The sequence below is a fragment of the Macaca thibetana genome, chromosome 2, assembly GCF_024542745.1.
Source record: "Macaca thibetana thibetana isolate TM-01 chromosome 2, ASM2454274v1, whole genome shotgun sequence".
Lineage (NCBI taxonomy): Eukaryota > Metazoa > Chordata > Mammalia > Primates > Cercopithecidae > Macaca > Macaca thibetana.
Window position 1 is genome coordinate 61702342 of NC_065579.1, and position 18055 is coordinate 61720396.

General features: G+C 36.7%; 1 protein-coding gene across 1 annotated transcript in view; it reads left to right on the forward strand.

The window, feature by feature from the left end:
* Nucleotides 1-902: 902 nt before the first annotated feature.
* SCHIP1 (schwannomin interacting protein 1) overlaps nt 903-18055 on the forward strand; it is an 801755-nt gene continuing 784602 nt past the window's right edge. The window contains exon 1 of the mRNA XM_050779862.1: nt 903-1232. Coding sequence (XP_050635819.1) covers nt 1224-1232 — 9 coding nt within the window. The 5' untranslated portion in view covers nt 903-1223. The remainder of the gene's footprint in view (nt 1233-18055) is intronic.

Consider the following 18055-nt stretch of genomic DNA (forward strand, 5'->3'; position numbering starts at 1 on the left):
AAATAAAATCAGCCTCCCACCTACTCCCTCCCATCAATAGCACGTTTGCTATTGAGTCCAGGCAAATGGCCATTTGCAAGGTTGGATGAGTAGTTAAGCCACACAGGCACAATGTAGTATGACAACGTTCTTCATGGTAATATCGTCCTCCTCATTACATTTGAATATAGATTGCCAGTGTGCAATGCCTTCGACCTCGCTCTCTATTTGTGAGGTTTAGGAGTTCTTCAGACAAGGTGACGTCCACGTGTGCTCCTCAGAAATTATTAGCCTATTTGTAAACCTAAACAAAATCATAGCTATTGTCTCTAAGCACTTAATTTGCCAAATCTCTTTTCTTCCTATCCTTAATTATGTATAAATTTATAGACTTAAGCCACCTGCCTCCTCAATGCTTGTATATAATTGTACCTCTTAGCTGCCACTTAATGGCTCAGGGCTCTTCCTTTATACTGTCTTTGCTTCAAACTGTACATTTAAATATCAGTACTCAGCTCAGCTTCTGAGTAGTAAACATTTTTTCTCTACTTCCTTGAAAAGCTGTGAACAAGCCTTTTAGCATTTTATCTGGACCAAACAGTAGTGGTTTTACACGAGAAACGAGAACTCTGGAAGTAAATCTATGTATTTATATGTCTAAAGTGCATTATAAAAAGAAGCAATAAATCTAGTTTTCTACGTAAAAGGAATTAGATTTTCCAGTTTACCTCTGCACTGGGATTAATAAAATGTGCAACAAATAGCTGATGGAATGATCCATTTGAAGTTTGTAAAGGTATCTAGGGAAGCTGGCTGGAGTAGCCTTTCCATTTTTTCAAAAGCAGGATACCTCTTAATTTTTTGATTCAGTCTTGTTTCTGAATGACTGTTTTAAAATGAGCTGAGAGGCTGTTACCTGCCTATTTCTGCATGGCTGAGCAAATTCACCCGTAAATCCAAGTTTCTCTTCGTTTCCATCACTATACGTCTCCAAATTACAGAGAATTCATTCCTGAGCTGGAGAGGTGCCAGAAGTTTCTCATCTGGCTGTCTGTGGGCTGCCTTTTTCTTTCCCCTCTTTGAGGCTTTCTGATGCCTAGAGTGAGCTCAACTCAAAGGTTTCCAGCCTCACACTCGCCTCACATTCCCCCACAGTCACATTGAGCTCTGTAATTCTGAGGAATACAGTGTGCCAGCATCCGATCCAGTCTCCTTTCACCTGCGGGTGTTCCAGAAACTTCAAAATGCGTCTGGTAATGTATTTGCTTTTCTAAACGTGCCACTTTGATGTGCGTTATATGCAGCTGCTTATTATTTTTTAAAAATCTGTCATCTGAATTAAAATGCATGCAAAAAATGTCAAAAAGAGCTTATAGAACAGTGTGGGCTTAATTGTTGGTCTAGGTGTATGTGCATGTGTCCTTGTTAATGTAGGCATGTGTGCATAAATATGTATTATTTATGTATTCATGTGTCTGTGCAGACAGATTTCACTAAAGGAATCTCATTGAAAGCAACACTTTATATGAACATCCAGATTTTCTAATCAGATCTGTAAACATCTTAACAACAGCAAGTAGAAGAAAAATAAAATTTTCAAACCCATGCAAATGGTATGTTTTAAACACTTGTTTAAAAAGCCCTCCTTTCTTGTGTGTGTGTGTGTGTGCATGTGTATGGGGAGGAGGTGTTGATTTTTGAAAACTGGGAGAGAAGAGTTGTATTGCTGCTGCACGAGAATTTCTACCCCATGTTACCTGCCTTCTTAAAACTCAGTAAGCACTGAGGGGAAAAGATGTGGTTCTGCTTTGGAGTAACCCCAGGGGAACGTTGATCCGCAGTGTTCAGCAGGCATTTTAGGTATTCTAAATACTAGTGCTTGAATAATAAGTAGATGGGGTAGATTTGCTATAGCCAAATCCTGCTATGTTTTCTGTCTTGTGGGAATCACATTCACACTGTACATTTAGGATCTGCATGTGTTTATTGAACTCGAGTGAAACAGCGTGAGAGTGCAGGCTCATAAATCATATTATTTATTTGCTAGCGTTGGGTGCTAGATTCTAAAATTAAGAGATTACTTAGCAATTAATAATATAGTCAGCATCCCTTGTCTCATTGGGTGAGATTTACATCCTTGGGACTTGCTCTTCTAGTTGTAAAGATGAATGATTTAAGGTTCGTACTTAATTGCTATTTCAAACTCTTAAGCTAGAAAGATACTTGCAACACTATATTTAAAAGACTTATTCTGAAAAATGTGTATGTATATTTCTAACTGATGGTGAGCTAATTATGACTATAATGTGCTATTTGCTTAAAAACTGGTCTTGAGTATTGCTTACTTTTGTAATAGAAACTTGTTTTCTTGCCTTCAGATTATCATAATTCTTTCACTTTGCATTATGCTCTTGCTTTTTGAGATCAATATTAACTAATTGTTGTAAAGATGAGAAAATGAGGTAGCAAGTCAAATAGCATGCACTAAGTAGGTTTTCTTTGAACTAGTAGTTTTCTAAGAAATTAAATAGATTTTCACAAGTAGGTTTTCTAAATGTTCAGTGAGTAGTGATACTTGAAAATGGAAGCATCTTAAATATTAACTTAAGTGGAGCAGATTAGGATAGTATTAATGCCATCTTGTAGTTTCTTAATATATTTAAGATGAGGTACTAAATAGGTTAATTATTTTATATTGGCTATTATTTTTGCTTCATGATAATGATTATAAAAGCAACAATTGCTTTTGATTTACTTTGCATTGTGGACAATTGTAAACTTTAGTAAAATAGTTTACTAAGTTGTAACAATAAAAATGAATATTATTAAAGTCAGTGTGAAAGCTGCTTTTACTTTTTAGCATCCGAGATCTAATATTTTATCACATATAGAGCTGTGTACTTATAGAGGATTATGTATATTTTTGAAAATTTATATAACTCTAAATGCTGATTTTATCAACCATGTTCAATTTATAATTAAAGTATAATAGTACAGTAAAAATGCATTTCAGTGTGTAGAAATGGCTCCTTGAAACAGCATATTATATTAGGAGCCATTAAAAATCTGTGTAGGCTATTGATGTTATACTCACAGATTGTTCTGTGTGTAACTGATTCCTATTTTAGGTCCTATTCATTTCCAGTGTTATAAATGAACCTAAGATTGTGTCCTATTCAGTGTAGGAATCTTGCCTTGAATGTAAATATCTTAATGAAGATTTTAAATTGAATGAATAGGATGGCTGAAGATTTAGCAGTACCTTTTTTCATGTGTATTGCAATATGCATAAATACATATATAGAAATAGTAAGTTATGTAAAAATATTCCTTGCCTTCAATCACATTACAAAATACTCTCACTTTACTTTTGAAGTCCGTTATTTTGTTTGAAGTTTCATAGGTGTAAAAAGAGGTTTTGTTTTTCAAAGCTTATGTAGTACTGTGTGGTAACAGGAAAACATTCTGTGCCATTTTGTAGTGAATATCATATGTACTAAAAAGTGAAAGGAAAGAATGCTGCATTTGCCATCTGTCTCTAAGTATGACCTCCTACTGGCTTTAGACATATTGTAGACCAGGCCTTTATTTTATGAAACAAATTTATATTACGCCCAAATACCTAAAATGATTGTAAAACACTTCCCCCATACAATAGTTTCCCCATTATGTGACTGAGACTGTCCTAACAAACATTTTATTTTTAAGGCTCATATATAGAATGAAGACATACAAATATAATTTGTAGGCTGACCACGCATCCAAAGCTGAAAACATTCTTCCTTTAAGTAAGCATTTATTAAGCATCACATTGCCAAGCTGGCTTCTAGCTTTGGGACAAAAGGAGGTGTCAAGTAGGGAAGCTCCTGTTTAAAGATACCATTCCTACTATTTCATTATTGACTGTTATTTATGGAGGCATGACACCTTCAATATGGTTTGAGAATTGCATTGGCTTTTTTTTGTTTGTTTGTTTTTTGTACCACTTAGTTTCAAAAGGACAAAATTCTTGGGAGCATTTGCCAATAGAGAAGAACAATCACAGTTAGAGTGGGGAGGGCATGCTGACCAAGAAAAATTCTCTGGGGAAGATGAGTTCTCAACCAAGCAGGGGAGGAGGTTATTAGCAAAAATTGATATAAAGGAGAGGAATAGGAGAATTTGGGGTAGATGGAACAGAAAGGAGAAGTAAATCATGGCAGGAGACGAGAAGGCAATGACATTGTATGGAGAGAGGAGCTATATTAGAAGTAAGAGGAAATAAAATTAAAAAAATTATAGAGTTGGGCTTTACATTTTTCAAAATTAGTATTCACTAACCTTATTATAGTCTGTGGAAAATAATTTGATTAAGTAAACATTTATCCTATTTTGTTATACCAAACAACCTCTGTAAACAAAATTTCAAAGTCTACATAATAATTTTAATTTCTATTTATTGAGCATTTACTATGGGCCAGCTATGGGCCAGGCACTACACTAAATTCTTTAAATGCATTATCTTATATAGTCCTCATTTACTATTAATATCCACATTCTACTGGTGAAGAAACTGAGGTACTGAGAAGTTTATGTAACTTGTCTAAGTTTGTATAAGGTCAGAAATGGAGGAGTGGGATTTGAACCCAGATTCTAGAGCCCAACCTTCTAGCTACACACACAAAAAAATCACTTCAGCTTATTTCATCTCTAGTTCCAGGTCCAGACTGGTATAACTAGTTGTTCACTGGCTGTGTCATTTAGGTTCTCTGGGAAGAGATTCTGAGACAGAATTAGTAGTGCAAGTGGTTTATTTGAGAGTAAAGACAAATGGGGAAGGAAGCAAAATTGGGCAGGGAGAGCCTTCTGACCACACAATGCAGATCTCACAAAATCTCACCCAACCCAATGGCAACCTCTGGAGGGAAGAGTGCCCATTAAAGGAGTCTCACAGTGGGCAGAAATGACCAGGCCTAGTACCCCTGCTATGCTCAATCGCTGGCTAGGGGTTCTCTGAAAGAGCATGACTGTGGCTTAAAAGTCAAGGAAGATCCTGAAGGTCCTGTAGCTGGATGTTGTCAGCTAACTGCACTTCTTACAGCTGAATAGCAAGTTCTTTCTTGAAGGGAGAGCTGGGCAGTGTACCTCCGTGGCTGTCAAGGTGATATCTCTACAAAATGTATCATAGGAACTTAGCAGTAAGGCAAGCTAGGTGCCTAGGGTGAAGAATTTAAGGAAGTACGTATGCTTTGGGTCATTCAAGTGCTGAGTGGGCACCTCAGAGTAAGTGTCTCCTTAAGTTTTGCACCCTCAGGCACCTTGCCTGTCTCACCCTAGTCCCCAGAACCTCATATTCAACACACTTAGAATTGATCTCATCATAGTCCCTCCAAATGTACTCTTACAGTCTTATCGCTCAGGAAAATCCAAGAACTGCTCAGTACATCCTCCTACTAGTCTCTGCTCCCATCCAATTCAGTCTCTCCACTGCCACAGCATCATCTATGTGAAATACAACTCTGATTTATAATTCCAATGCATAATATTCTTCATTGGTTCCCTGTAGCCTAAAGAATGAATTCCAAGGTTCTTTCTATGGCATGTAAAGACCCTGTATGATCTGACTGTATGGACAATCTGGATTCAGGGCTGAAGCAATTTCAGTGCTGTATCTAAGGAACATTAGAATTGTTTATTTTTAAATATTTTAAATATTTCAAATATAGAATAGGTATTTTATAGAATAGAATTTTATAGAATAGAATAGAATAGAATTTTTAAATATAGAATATAGAATTCCATATATTTGGAGAATATATGGAAACTAATGGGAGATATACCTGGAAAAGTAAATTGGAGCTGACCAAAGAACTGTGGTCATGGAGTTTAACTTTTCTTTTGAAGGGATCTGATCAGAGAAGTAACATGATCAAATTAGGCTTGCATGAAGGTGAATGAGGCTGCGATGTGGAGGCTCCACTGAATGGAGAGCAATCGGAGTCAGGGAGACCAGTAAGAAGGCTGTGTTGCTATTCCAGGTGAGAAGAAATGAGGTCTTGAGTTAGGAATGTAAAAAATAAAAAAAGACATGAAAAAATATGAAGGAAAAATAGAATTTTAAGGCTCATTAAAAGAAGATGTGAGGGGAAGATAGTACTCAAATGGGACTTGAACACTTGAATTGAGTGATGGGAGGCTTGTATATGGGAACCAGAAATGGACAGAAGGATCTTGTCGAGGAAAGATGACAAGAGTCTAAGAGGTGTCTGCAGATTAACCATCTTATTTCCCCAAATGAATATTACACAAATTTTTCATTTTTCCTTCATCTCAGGCACTGCTTGTTCAGCTCCTCAAATTTTGCCTGATTTTTAATTTACTGTCATTTAGAGATTTTCACAATAATCCTTTAAACAAAAGATTAAGGCATCAAAGACAAAAGCTATGTTTACAGACACCAACCATTCTAACAACATTTAGGTTCTTTTTTCTAAATTCAACTGTAAAAACACCTTTTTGGGATCCACATAATTTCTAACAGCCAGTTTGAGTAACTAATTATTATTATATTTTATTTTTTTAAGAAGTTGTATTGGCTTCATATAGGCCTGATCCTGCCCAGCAGAGGCTGACAAGACTGGCCCATCTAATTAAAGGTCTTTGTTCCTGAGGTAGATAGAAGAGCCAACACTGTTATCATGAGTTGCAGACATCTTCTCATAGAGGAAATCTGAAACTGCTGCCTCCCACTGCCCAACTAACAAAGGGGCAAAGGTAATTGATTTAACATGAACAGAAAAAAGACTTTGCAAATAAAGATTCACATTATATATGATTGTGACACATAATTAAAAACTCAATTTTCAATAAAAAGGAAATAATGGCAAAGACTTGATGCTAAATAAGCTTTAGGTGCAGAAATGAGTAGTAAGTTTTATAGGAATTTGCAATGCAATATGAGAAGCTCAAAGCAAATATTTAATTGCCCTGAAAACTGAACAACATAACAGTCACATTTGCATATTGTTCCAGGCTGACTTGTTTTACTGTAGAGTGCAGGAAACCCCTTGTAGTAATATTATGTTAGCATCCATGGTGTACAAAAAAAATTTTTTAAGAGACAATCAAATTAACCTCCAAATCTGACTGAATAACCGCCTACACTGACTTGTGCCTAACAAGCTGCGACAATCAAAAGATAAGCTGGTAACATGTTGTTTGTTTTGTGACAGTGATAACAGAGATCTAATGCCTCATTCGTAACTAGGGCTGCCAGACATAGAAATACAAGATTTGCATACTCTGACCTCCCGAGCATGGAGCTATCGTAAGCCAATGAGTATAAATTCCCTTTTCTGTTTCAGACTTAGATATAGGACAGTATGTTTTCCTGATTTCATTAAAAAAATGAATAAGACACTGAAACATAAAAGGGAGGGGTCTGTGTATGTGGACATTTGTAATTCTGTGCTCCAACTCCAAACTTCAGGGAAGCGATCTATACGGATGATGTTTAATCTTCATGGCAGATCAATGAGGCAGACACTGTTGGTTACTGCCTATCTCACAGATGAGGAAAACTGCTGGAGAGGCTTGATAACCTGTTAAAGGTAACACAGTGGTCAAGTAGCAGAGTGGATTTGGACCCAGGGCCTGAGCTCTTAGACATTGAGCTGGGCATGGAGGGTGTGAGCAGAAGCAGTGATTGGCTGGTGGGGTTTGCCCACCCAGAAGGCTCTCCTCTGAAGCTCTCCATCCTTGGACTGCTCTTCTTACCTTTCCTGGGCTCTCAAACTTTCCTATATACTGTAAGGAAATACAGTTGTAAATTCAGGAACCAGCACCAAACCTATTTTTTTGATGGACAGATAATGAGTTTCTCACTGAGCTTAAAAATATGTTGCTACCATATTCTAGTGATGTATGTCTCTGCAGTGTGGGAGTCCATCTGCTCATCCTCACCTAACTATATCACTTTTTTAAAATGGGCTTTGTTGATACTTGGAATTGGGAGACTTTAATTCTGCCTTCAATTTTAGTCCACATTGGACAATTTGAGCTCATACTTTATGGGAGACAGCAAATTGCCACTATATGCTACTCTATGACCATGTATATGTAATTAAATATACATGAATATTCCAACTGTATGGCAGTCTGATGAAGGAAGAACTAGATGTGATGGAGCTCCCTGGTAGGCTCTCTTTGTTAGCAAGGATGACCCCATTTATAGCCCCTTATATGTCTCATTCTGAAGTATTGATTTTCTTATCTGTAAAATGAATATTATGACAACTAGTTCCTGTAAAGAAGCATGTTGTAGTGGAATAAATACAGGCTTTGGAATCAGACATGCCCCGGTACACATCCCCTTGCTGTCACTTTGGAAAGCCACTTTAATATCTCTGGAACAGGAATAATACTACTTAGTATTGCTATGAGGATAAGACGGTGCCTGTGTCAGTCCTGGCACAGGGTAGGTATTCAATAAATGTGTTTAGCATATCGTTAGGAGCACAGAGACAGAGTGCATAAGTGATTAAAAGCACCTGACCCTGGACCCAAACTTCTAGGCTCAAATCTGAGCATTATCATTTATCAGCCGAGTTACCTTGGGGAATTGAGTTCCCTGTGCCTTAGTTTTTTTTGTCTGTAAAATGGAAATGACTAAAGTACCTTTGTAATAGGGTTGCTGGGAATTACAGGAGACTTAAGGTATATGAAGTACTTAGAACAGTGCCTGGCACACAATAAACACTCCATGAGTGTTAAGCCCCTCTTTTGAGATTTATTTCACTTCAATGTGATTTCTTCTCAGAGCTCAAGGCCTGGAGATTCACAGTACCTCTAGGGGCAAGGATTTCCGGTTTCTTGTTATCTAAGACCTAAAAAAATACTTGTTTTAATCCAGTGTCCACTGAAAATTAATAGTATCCATCTTAATTTAATAGATTGTTGTATCATCTATACCCATTGTTGGCAAAGGCAGGGCTCTCAATAGCAAGGGTGGGTGAAAAGCAAATTAGGACAACCAGCTTTAGATGGTAATTTGCATTTAAAAAAATCTATCAACACTTGATTAGCACCTCCCTTCGGACCTATCAGTTTTACTTCTAAGAATTTTTCTACAGATGAACTCACATAACTGAGCAAAGACATGTGGTGAAGTTTTTGTTGCAGCATTGTCTGTGTTATTAAAAATCTATAAACAACTACGTATTCACCCAGGGAAAAATATTGAAATAATTTGTTATATCCATGCAATGGAATACTGCAGAGGAGAGAGCTTAAAACTGTTTGAGCAATACAGGAGAATATTAAAAACTACACAAACATACTTTTAGGAAAAAAGCATTCTGGGGGCAGTCTATAGCATAAATGATACTGTGTTAAAAAATAGTTATATATTTACATCCATTTGCTTGTATAATCATAGAAAAATTCTCAAAGCATGTATGAGAAACTAGTGTTTACCAATCAGAAGTGGAATGTATGTGGAGTGAGTACTTTTCCATTTCACTTTATGTACCCTCTTTGAATTTTAAAACATGGGCATATATTGCTTTTACAACTTAAAGTTGTTTTAAAAAATGGTCAATAAAAAATTCCTTTGTTCCCTCTACTACCATATATTAGTTTTTTAAAAAAATTAGTCCTTGCAAATGTAATCCTAAGCCTTGGTATCATATTTTTGAGTAATGAAGCCAACTATCATCTTTAGTTAAAAACAGAATGCGTATCAACTCACGGCCAAAGCTCTAATTTGCTCCCAGGGAGCACAGACCAAAATGACTAAGGAGATACCCTAACATCAAGTCACAGGAGACTCTTAAGTCCTGTGGCAAAATTTCCTGTATTTCAAAAATTCATGCACTTAGAGAGGAAACATTAAATCAAAAGCATTAGATGGGGGTAGGGAGCATTGAGTCAATGACTTTTCCTCAGGACTTATTAACGCTAAACATGGGGAAACATTACACAGGGGACTTTTTTACATTAAGGTTTCTCTGTATTTCTAAAACCCCTCACTCAGTCTTTTGCAAAATGCTATATAAAAGTTACATTGCTTTTGAGTTTTGAGGGCGGAAGTGATTTGCATGAGGAGTAATCAAGATTCCTGCTCTTTGTACTTTCAAGAGTGCCTACACACGCATTGTCTTATTTGATACTCACAAACAAGGTATTTAGGACAAGAATAAAGCTCATTTTCTATATAAGGATCTGAGGTTTAGAAAAGTTAAGCGACAAGCAAGTCAGCGTGGAGCTGAACACAGAAGGACCCTTGGCTGTGTCTTGGCCTTTTTTTTTTTTTTTTTTTTTTTTGCCACCAGCACTCAAGGGTGTGGCTATACAGCAGAATCACTCCTCTGGTTGTGAAATGTGAAGTGGTTTAGTACTTTCTTGGAATTACTTTTAACTCTGGTCTAGAAAGACCCAGGAATGGCAAATTGAACTTTCTCCCCAAAGTGAATTATAAACATCCAAATTTAATTGGTTAAGGAATCTCTAATAAAATCCAGGTAGATCTAGTTTCTCATTTTGCCTCTCATCCTTGCTAGCCGTATAATCTTGGGCAAACTGTTTCTTCATCTATAAAATGAGGTTAATGATAGCTTTAACCTTCCATGGCTGCTGTTAAGATTTTAAATGAAATAATGTGTGAAAAGTGCCTGGCAAAGTGCATGGTACACAGCAGAAGGTCAATAAACACCCAAGGCAATAATAATTATTAATAATATGATAACTAAATCAGGGTCCAGGTAAGCATGGCAGGCAGGGTTCTGATAGAAGCCAGAACTTTTGTCTCCTTGGAGGTGACAGCCAGGAGCTGCATCCCAGAGTGGGTGCCAATTGGCTTCTTTTCTTTGGAAGGATCCTTCCCTGGAAACACAAAGAACCAACTAAGCATGGGCAGGAAAGCTACTTTAAACTTCCCTGCATGTCATTGTAGGGGCTTGGACATTTCTGACTGAAGAGAATACCCCCAGTTTAAAACAGAGTTCACTACCTTTCTAGTTTATGGTCATCAGTAAGACGAGGAGGGAGCAGTCACCTCCCCTAAAAGGACAACCTGATGATCTTCTTACCCTGGGGAGTTGGTCTTCAGCCTCCTAAATTACAACTTTAAAAATCAGATTTTGGCTGAAATCTGAGAAGCCAGAGTTCAGAATCTAGATAATAAACAATGAAAGGTCTATTTACTAGCTATTTAGCTTAAAAGTATTTTACTAATTTCTCATTTGAGTTTTTAAAAATTATTTTGCTTTATTACACAGTTTATACTTACTGAAAAAAAATACAGAATCAAGATGGAATAAAAATCCTTAAGAAGAAGCATTTCATAATCGTTTTGGTATATAGCCATTGAAACTAAAAAAATAAATATGTTTTAATGAAAACTCTAAAGCACTGAACGTACAGTTTATGACCTCTCAAAATCTGGGAATATATCATGTGCATCTTTCCATGTCAATACATTTTTTTTTCCTATGATTTCATTTTCAATGGTTGTGTAGTATTTGATTGGGTAGACATTCCCTAATTTAATCTTTGGATCTTGAATGCTTAGGTTGTTTTCTTCCTGCAAGAAAAATTCTTGAAAAATTATTGCACAAGTCTTTATTTCTTTATAAAAAATAAATTCCTAAAAGTGGAATTTTTAGGTCAAAGAGTAAATGCATTTTAAAGTGTTTTGATGTCTAATTGTCTCCCAGTTATATTTGCCAATTTTACCCTCATTATTAGTACAAGCATGTAACTAATGACTATTTAGGTAAACATGACTTCTATTTATTTATTGCAAAAGTTGAATACCTTTACAATAGCCTGTATTACCATACCAGAAATAAAGAGGACTTCTTGCTGACACCAACTGCTACTTTTGTTTTTATAATCCAAACACAATATATTATTAAGTCAGTGTGTTAATTAATTGTATTCAGGAGCTTGGTAATCATGAACAGTAGAGTACAATTTGCTTTTGGTGGAATGTAATGGAAAATGTAGAAATAACTCGGAGGAAAAGTTACTACAAGCACACTTCCCTGGAGCCCATTAATTCCACCCACATACCTTTTTTAAGGTGTGAGAATAAAACAATCAAGGGCGTATAAACCCTTCCACTGTGGTTATCGTCACATCAATTTTCTCTATGGTTGGAAGTAACCCTGCCTGATCCCTTCTGCACCACACTAGGCTTCACAGTAGAAACGTGAAGATTGGAAACTTTTCAGCAGAAATTACTCTTGATGACACCAGCCCCGCTGACAGAGTAATTCCTGCTGGAAAGAAGGCGTCTGAATTAATGGTCTAATAAGCCGAGTTAGTGTTTCATCTTGGCAAAGGATTAATTAGGGGAAGAGAAATTAACATTTATTTGGGTTCCTATTTGACAGGCCCTTTATTATTACATTATGGCATTTAGTACACCCTATCAACCTATGAGGTAGGTATTGCTGTAGGCATTTTACAATGAAGGAACTGAAATTCAGTCAAATAAAGTATCTTGCCTAAGGCCCCATAGCTGGTGAGCTGCAAAAGTGAGATTTGAACCTGGGCTCCCTGCTTCGCGAGTCTGTGTTCTTTATACTGTTACTTCTCACTGGTTGTACAACGAGTCTGACTGTCTCTCCTCTAGAATAGTCATTATAAGTATGAATGCACTTCTAGTCAACTAAACTGCAGGTTTCCTCTTAAAATCAGTATGTCAGTCTTACTTAGAGCACTCAGAATACTGAGTCTGTTTACAAACTTTTGTAGGCCAGAAATAGAAAATCTGCTAAGCTAGTCAGACAATGAAGAGTTTATTATCTTAGGTAACAAGATATCCTGAGACAGAGGGACTCCTGCTTTTTTTCAGAGGCTCAGTGATTTCGTCATGGACTCAAGTCCCCCACCTTGCTGCTCTGCCATTCTCAGTGCTATCTTGTAAGTGTCTTTTATTGTGTGGTGACTTCAGAAGCTCTGAGTGCAACATCTTCATGTGTACTACAATGTTCAGAGACAAGAAAATGAAATGGCTCCTCCTCACACATCCTCTTTCTTTTGTAAGAGCAAGACAAACTTCCCAGTAGACTCTCTTGTGCCTCATTGCCCAGGACTGTGCCATAGGCCCCTTCCTAAACCACACCTTGGCATTGGGAATGACTTAAGCCAAGATTCACCTGAGGGTGGGGAGGGTGAATGCTGACACCAGAGCCAGGCTTTGTGGCAGGAGGAACCACCAAAAATACTGCCAATACGGCATTCCAGAGATTTTGATATTTCTTTTTGTAGTTAATTGTGTATATATTCTGGGATTCTTCAGTGGTATAAAAGTATACTGTTGCTTTTCCAGATAGTTTTATTTTTATATAACTACCAACTAGAAATGAGCATGTCATTTTTTCAGTGTGGTTGACCAAATCCTTCCCATTTCCATCACCTTCTCCAATGTATTTTATATTCTTCTTTACCCAAATGTTCACCTATTCTAACTCTTCTTCACAATCCTTCTGGATACAACTTCTTCCAAGAATGTGGGGAAAGTATGATTTTAATGCAAAATGAAGAACCCAATATTCCCTGTCTATTAGAGTTAGCATAATTTTTGCCCTTAAACAAAAAAGAGTATTGTCTTACTGGAGAGCATTAAGTAGAATAAACCTACTTTTCTGTCATTAATAAATAACATGATCATCTTTTCTTTCAGCAATTCATTTAACCCTCATGCTTGTATTCAAACAAAACAAAAATTGAAGTGGAGGGATGTCCATTAATTTCCAAAATAATTAGTTCAATAAAACAACTTGTTGATTCAAGGGGAAAGGTCAGTTTTTTTTCATTGTATTGGCTTATTAAATTTGAAGAAATTAGTTCAACAAATGTTTATCACAATCTATTATGTACTAACATTGTGGGAAAGTAAGAGAAGCTATAGAAAACCTTACACAACCTGGTAGAGAAGAAGAATAAATAATCAACTTAGAAAAAGTATCTATAATAAACTATTACATAAGATACAACAAAGGTATATGAAAATTATGACATCAATAACAAATGTATTGAGCACTGATTATGGCCTAGATTGTGCTTCTATTTGCTTTACAGGTATTAACTCATTTAGTTTCCAAACAACTCTATAAGTTTTTTTTTTTTAGGCCTATTTTACAGATGAAAAAACATAGGCAGTAAAGAAGCGTGAGGAGAGTTTCATGGGAATTTGGATGAGGATGCAATTCTTCCTGGGAAGTTACGGGAGCAAGTGTTTTGGGGGAAAGATATGTGGAAAATGTGACCTTCCAGCTAGTGTTGAGGCAGGAGACACAGGGGGAAAAAAATGGTTTTGTAGTGGGGAAAAATGGCATCTGTAAAGCATCTCTGAAAGACCTTTGTGTGTCCTGTGTGGCTGAAGCACTGTGCAAATATGTGGAGGTTAAGGAAAGGGAAACTGTGGTTGGGTTGTTTAAATGGTGTATGCCCAGCTAAAGGGCTAGAGGTCTGTCATCATGAGTCAACACCCATCTAAGCTGTTTACACAGGAGAGTGACATGATGAAATGTGGTTTTAAGAAAATGATTCTAGGACAGACAGAGAAAAACAGACTGGATGGAGGAGGACATGAAAAGGAAAAGGGAGACCCACAGGCTCAATAACCTCTCTGTGAATAGCAATGTCATTGTTCAAAATGTGAGAGAAATCTGATATCCTTCAGCAAGAATATGAACCTCGACCATATGCCTTATACAAAAATTACCTCATAATGGATCACAGACTTGAATGTAAAATGGAAAACTATAAAAAGTTTAGAAAAAAATAGAAAAATTTTGAAACCTCAGATTAGGTAAAGCCTTCTTAAACTTATCACCAAAAGCACTATTCATAAAAGAAGAAAACTGTCAAATTGGACACTATCAACATTAAAAACTTTTGCTCTGTGAAAGACCTTGTCAAGAGAAAGAAAAGACAAGCTATAGACTGGGGGACAATATTTGCAAATGGCATATATAACAAAGGAATTGTATCTAGAATATATACAATGAACTCTTTCAACAATAAATAACCCAAACAATCCTTTTGGAAAATGGACAAAATACATATGCATACATTTCACTTGAAGAGGATATATAGATGGCAAATAAGCACATGAAAGGATGTCCAACATCATTAGCCATTGGTGAAGTGCAAATTAAAATGACAATGGGATATCACTATGTATCAATCAGACTGGCTAAAATTAAAAGTAGTGATAACATCAAATGCTGATGAGGATGCAGAAAAACTGGACCACTTGGACGCTGGTGAGAATATAATGTGGTACAACCATTCTAGAGTAAAATATGACAATTTCTTACAGAACTAAAATGTGCTTACCATGCAACACTATAATTGCACTGTTGGACATTTATCTCACAAAAATGAAAACTGTATTCATATAGATGACTGTACACAAATGTATATAGCAGCTTTAGTCATAATAACCCCAAACTGGAAACAACTCCAGTGTACTTTAATGTGTGACTGGTTGGTCAAACTGTGGCATGTCATAAACTGGAATACCATTCCATAGTAAAAGGAAGAGAACTATTGATATACACAACTTGGGTGATCTCTTGGAAATTATACTGAGTGAAGAAAAGCAGTATCAAAAAATTATATATTGTATGATGCCATTCATATAACATTCTTGTAGTGACAAAATTATATAGATGGGGAACAAATTCGTTGTTGCCACAAGTTGGGAAAAGAAGAGGAAGGAGGCGGGGGGGGCTACAAAAGGGTAGCAGGAGGGATCCTTGTGATGGAACTGTTCTGTATATGGACTGTGGTTAGTGGTTACATGAACCCATATATGTGATAAAATTATATAGAACTAAAAACACACGCACACATATACAGTGCATGTAAAACTGGTGAAACTTGATTAAGCTTGGATTGTATCAATATCAATTTCCTGGTTGTGATATTGTACTGTAGTTATGTAAGATGTCATCATTGGGGGAAACTAGAGAAAGAGTACACAATATTTTTCTCTATTATTTCCTACAATGAAAATTGTGTGAATCTACAATTATCTAAAAATTAGTAAAGAAAAAAAAAAGGCATAAAAATGAGTGTACTAAAAGAAGATAAATTCGGTTTGGAAATGTTGAGTTTGAGAAGCTAGAAAAGTCTAGTAGCATGTTGGTAGGACAGTTTTAGAGTGGAAGAATGGAAGACTAATTAGAGGGTATTGGTAAATCTGGAAGTTGTTTGCATAAAAATAGGAAAGTCTTTGATGAGATTGCCCAGCAGGTGAGAATGAAGCCATAATCATAATAAGAGCTCACATAATTGACCTATCACTTTCAGACATTGTGCATCCTATAGACATGTTCCTTATTCACTCTTCACAACAAACCTATGATGTAGCTACTATTATTATATCTACTTTACAGATAGGGAAACCAAAGCCTAGAAGGGTTAAGCAACTTGCCAGGGTCACACAGCTGGTAATCAGAGGAGCTAGTCTATGTGACTCCAGAGGTTACCTTGCCTCCAGCATGAAAGAAAAGCACTGAATAAAAGCATGGGAATATGATCATTTCAAGTTTTGGCAGAAACCAGAAAAAAAAGCTCATGAAAATGACAGAGGAGGTAACCCCATTAAGACCTAGGTTTTATATCCTGAGCCTTGAAGGGGATTTACTCTAGTCCTGTCCTTCAGGTCTTGGAGGCACATCCTAGTTACTTGTTATCAAGGGAAATGCATAAATTCTGTTTGTACAAGATTGTTGGATGCTGGGTTGGTTCTGAGAAGCATATGGTCCATGGAGTTGGTGGGTGGGACTGGTCTGGGTCTATTCATGGAGTCAGTGCACCATGGGAGGGAAGTTAGACTTGTCCAGGGCTAAAAACTCAGAGGCACATATGGGTGTGTCATATTGGAGGAATTAGGAGAGGGGAATGAAATGAAGGTCAGCTGTGAGGAAGCTGAGGCGAGAGTAGGAGAAATGAGTTGAGTCCGGGACTGTGGAGAGGGTACAGCGGTCACCCTTCCCACAAGGTCTGGGACAGCCAGGCCTCTCCCTTGAAGGGCAGAGCTAGGACTCAGCCCATTTGCGTGACCTAGACTTGGGCTTCCCACCTTGTCTTTTCACAAAATTTATCAGTTGGAAGGAATCAACAAAATTGATCAGTTGTCTAGTTTCATATGGACATAACATAAAAGCCTTACTAGCTTTCAGGAATAAGGGATAAAATGTAGTTTTGTTCTTTCTTAATGTCCCCAGTTGATTTGTATCATAATTCCTGCAGATGTAGCTAAAAACAAAATCCCTAAAATATAGTGGAAAGCATTAATTGAGGAAGTTTCAAAATGATATTAATATAATTAATGTTGACCTATGGAAACTGTAACTTGAATTTTTCTTAGGACATTTTTTTTTTTAGAATAATAGTACTGTCATCTTCATAATTCATCAGCTTTTGCTATAATAACATTGATTAGAAAGAATACTCCTGGATTAAATGTGTGAATACAAGTGTAGGACAGAGAAAATATCTTAGTCTATTCAGGCAGTTAACAACAAATAACATAGACTGGGTGGCTTATTAACAAAAATTATTTCTCTTGGTTTTGTAGACTGGAAGTCCAAGATCAGGGTGCCAGCATGGTTGGGCTCTTGTGAGGACCCTCTTCTAGGTTGCCAATTACTGACTTCTCAACTTCTTGTTGTATTCTCACCTTGTGGAAAGAGTTGTAGAGAGTTCTTTGGGGTCCCTAATGGGATTAATGGTACTAATTCCATTCATAAGGGCTCCACCTTCATTCATAAGGGCTCCACTTTCATGACCCAATCCCTCCCAAAGACTGCATTTTCTAATATCACCTTGGGGATTAGGATTTCAACAGATGAATTTGAGAGGGACACAAACATTCAGACCATAGCAGTGAGTCTGCAGTGTCAGAAATTAAGACAGTTATCAAAACCGAAATGGGTATTTACACACACACACACACACACCCACCCTGCAGCTTGAAGGACTCCATTTGGCTTTTGGGACAATTTGAATATCAGAATGATAATGGCACTAAAATATTATAACTTTTAAATAAAAACTTTAAAAGCCCATGGGT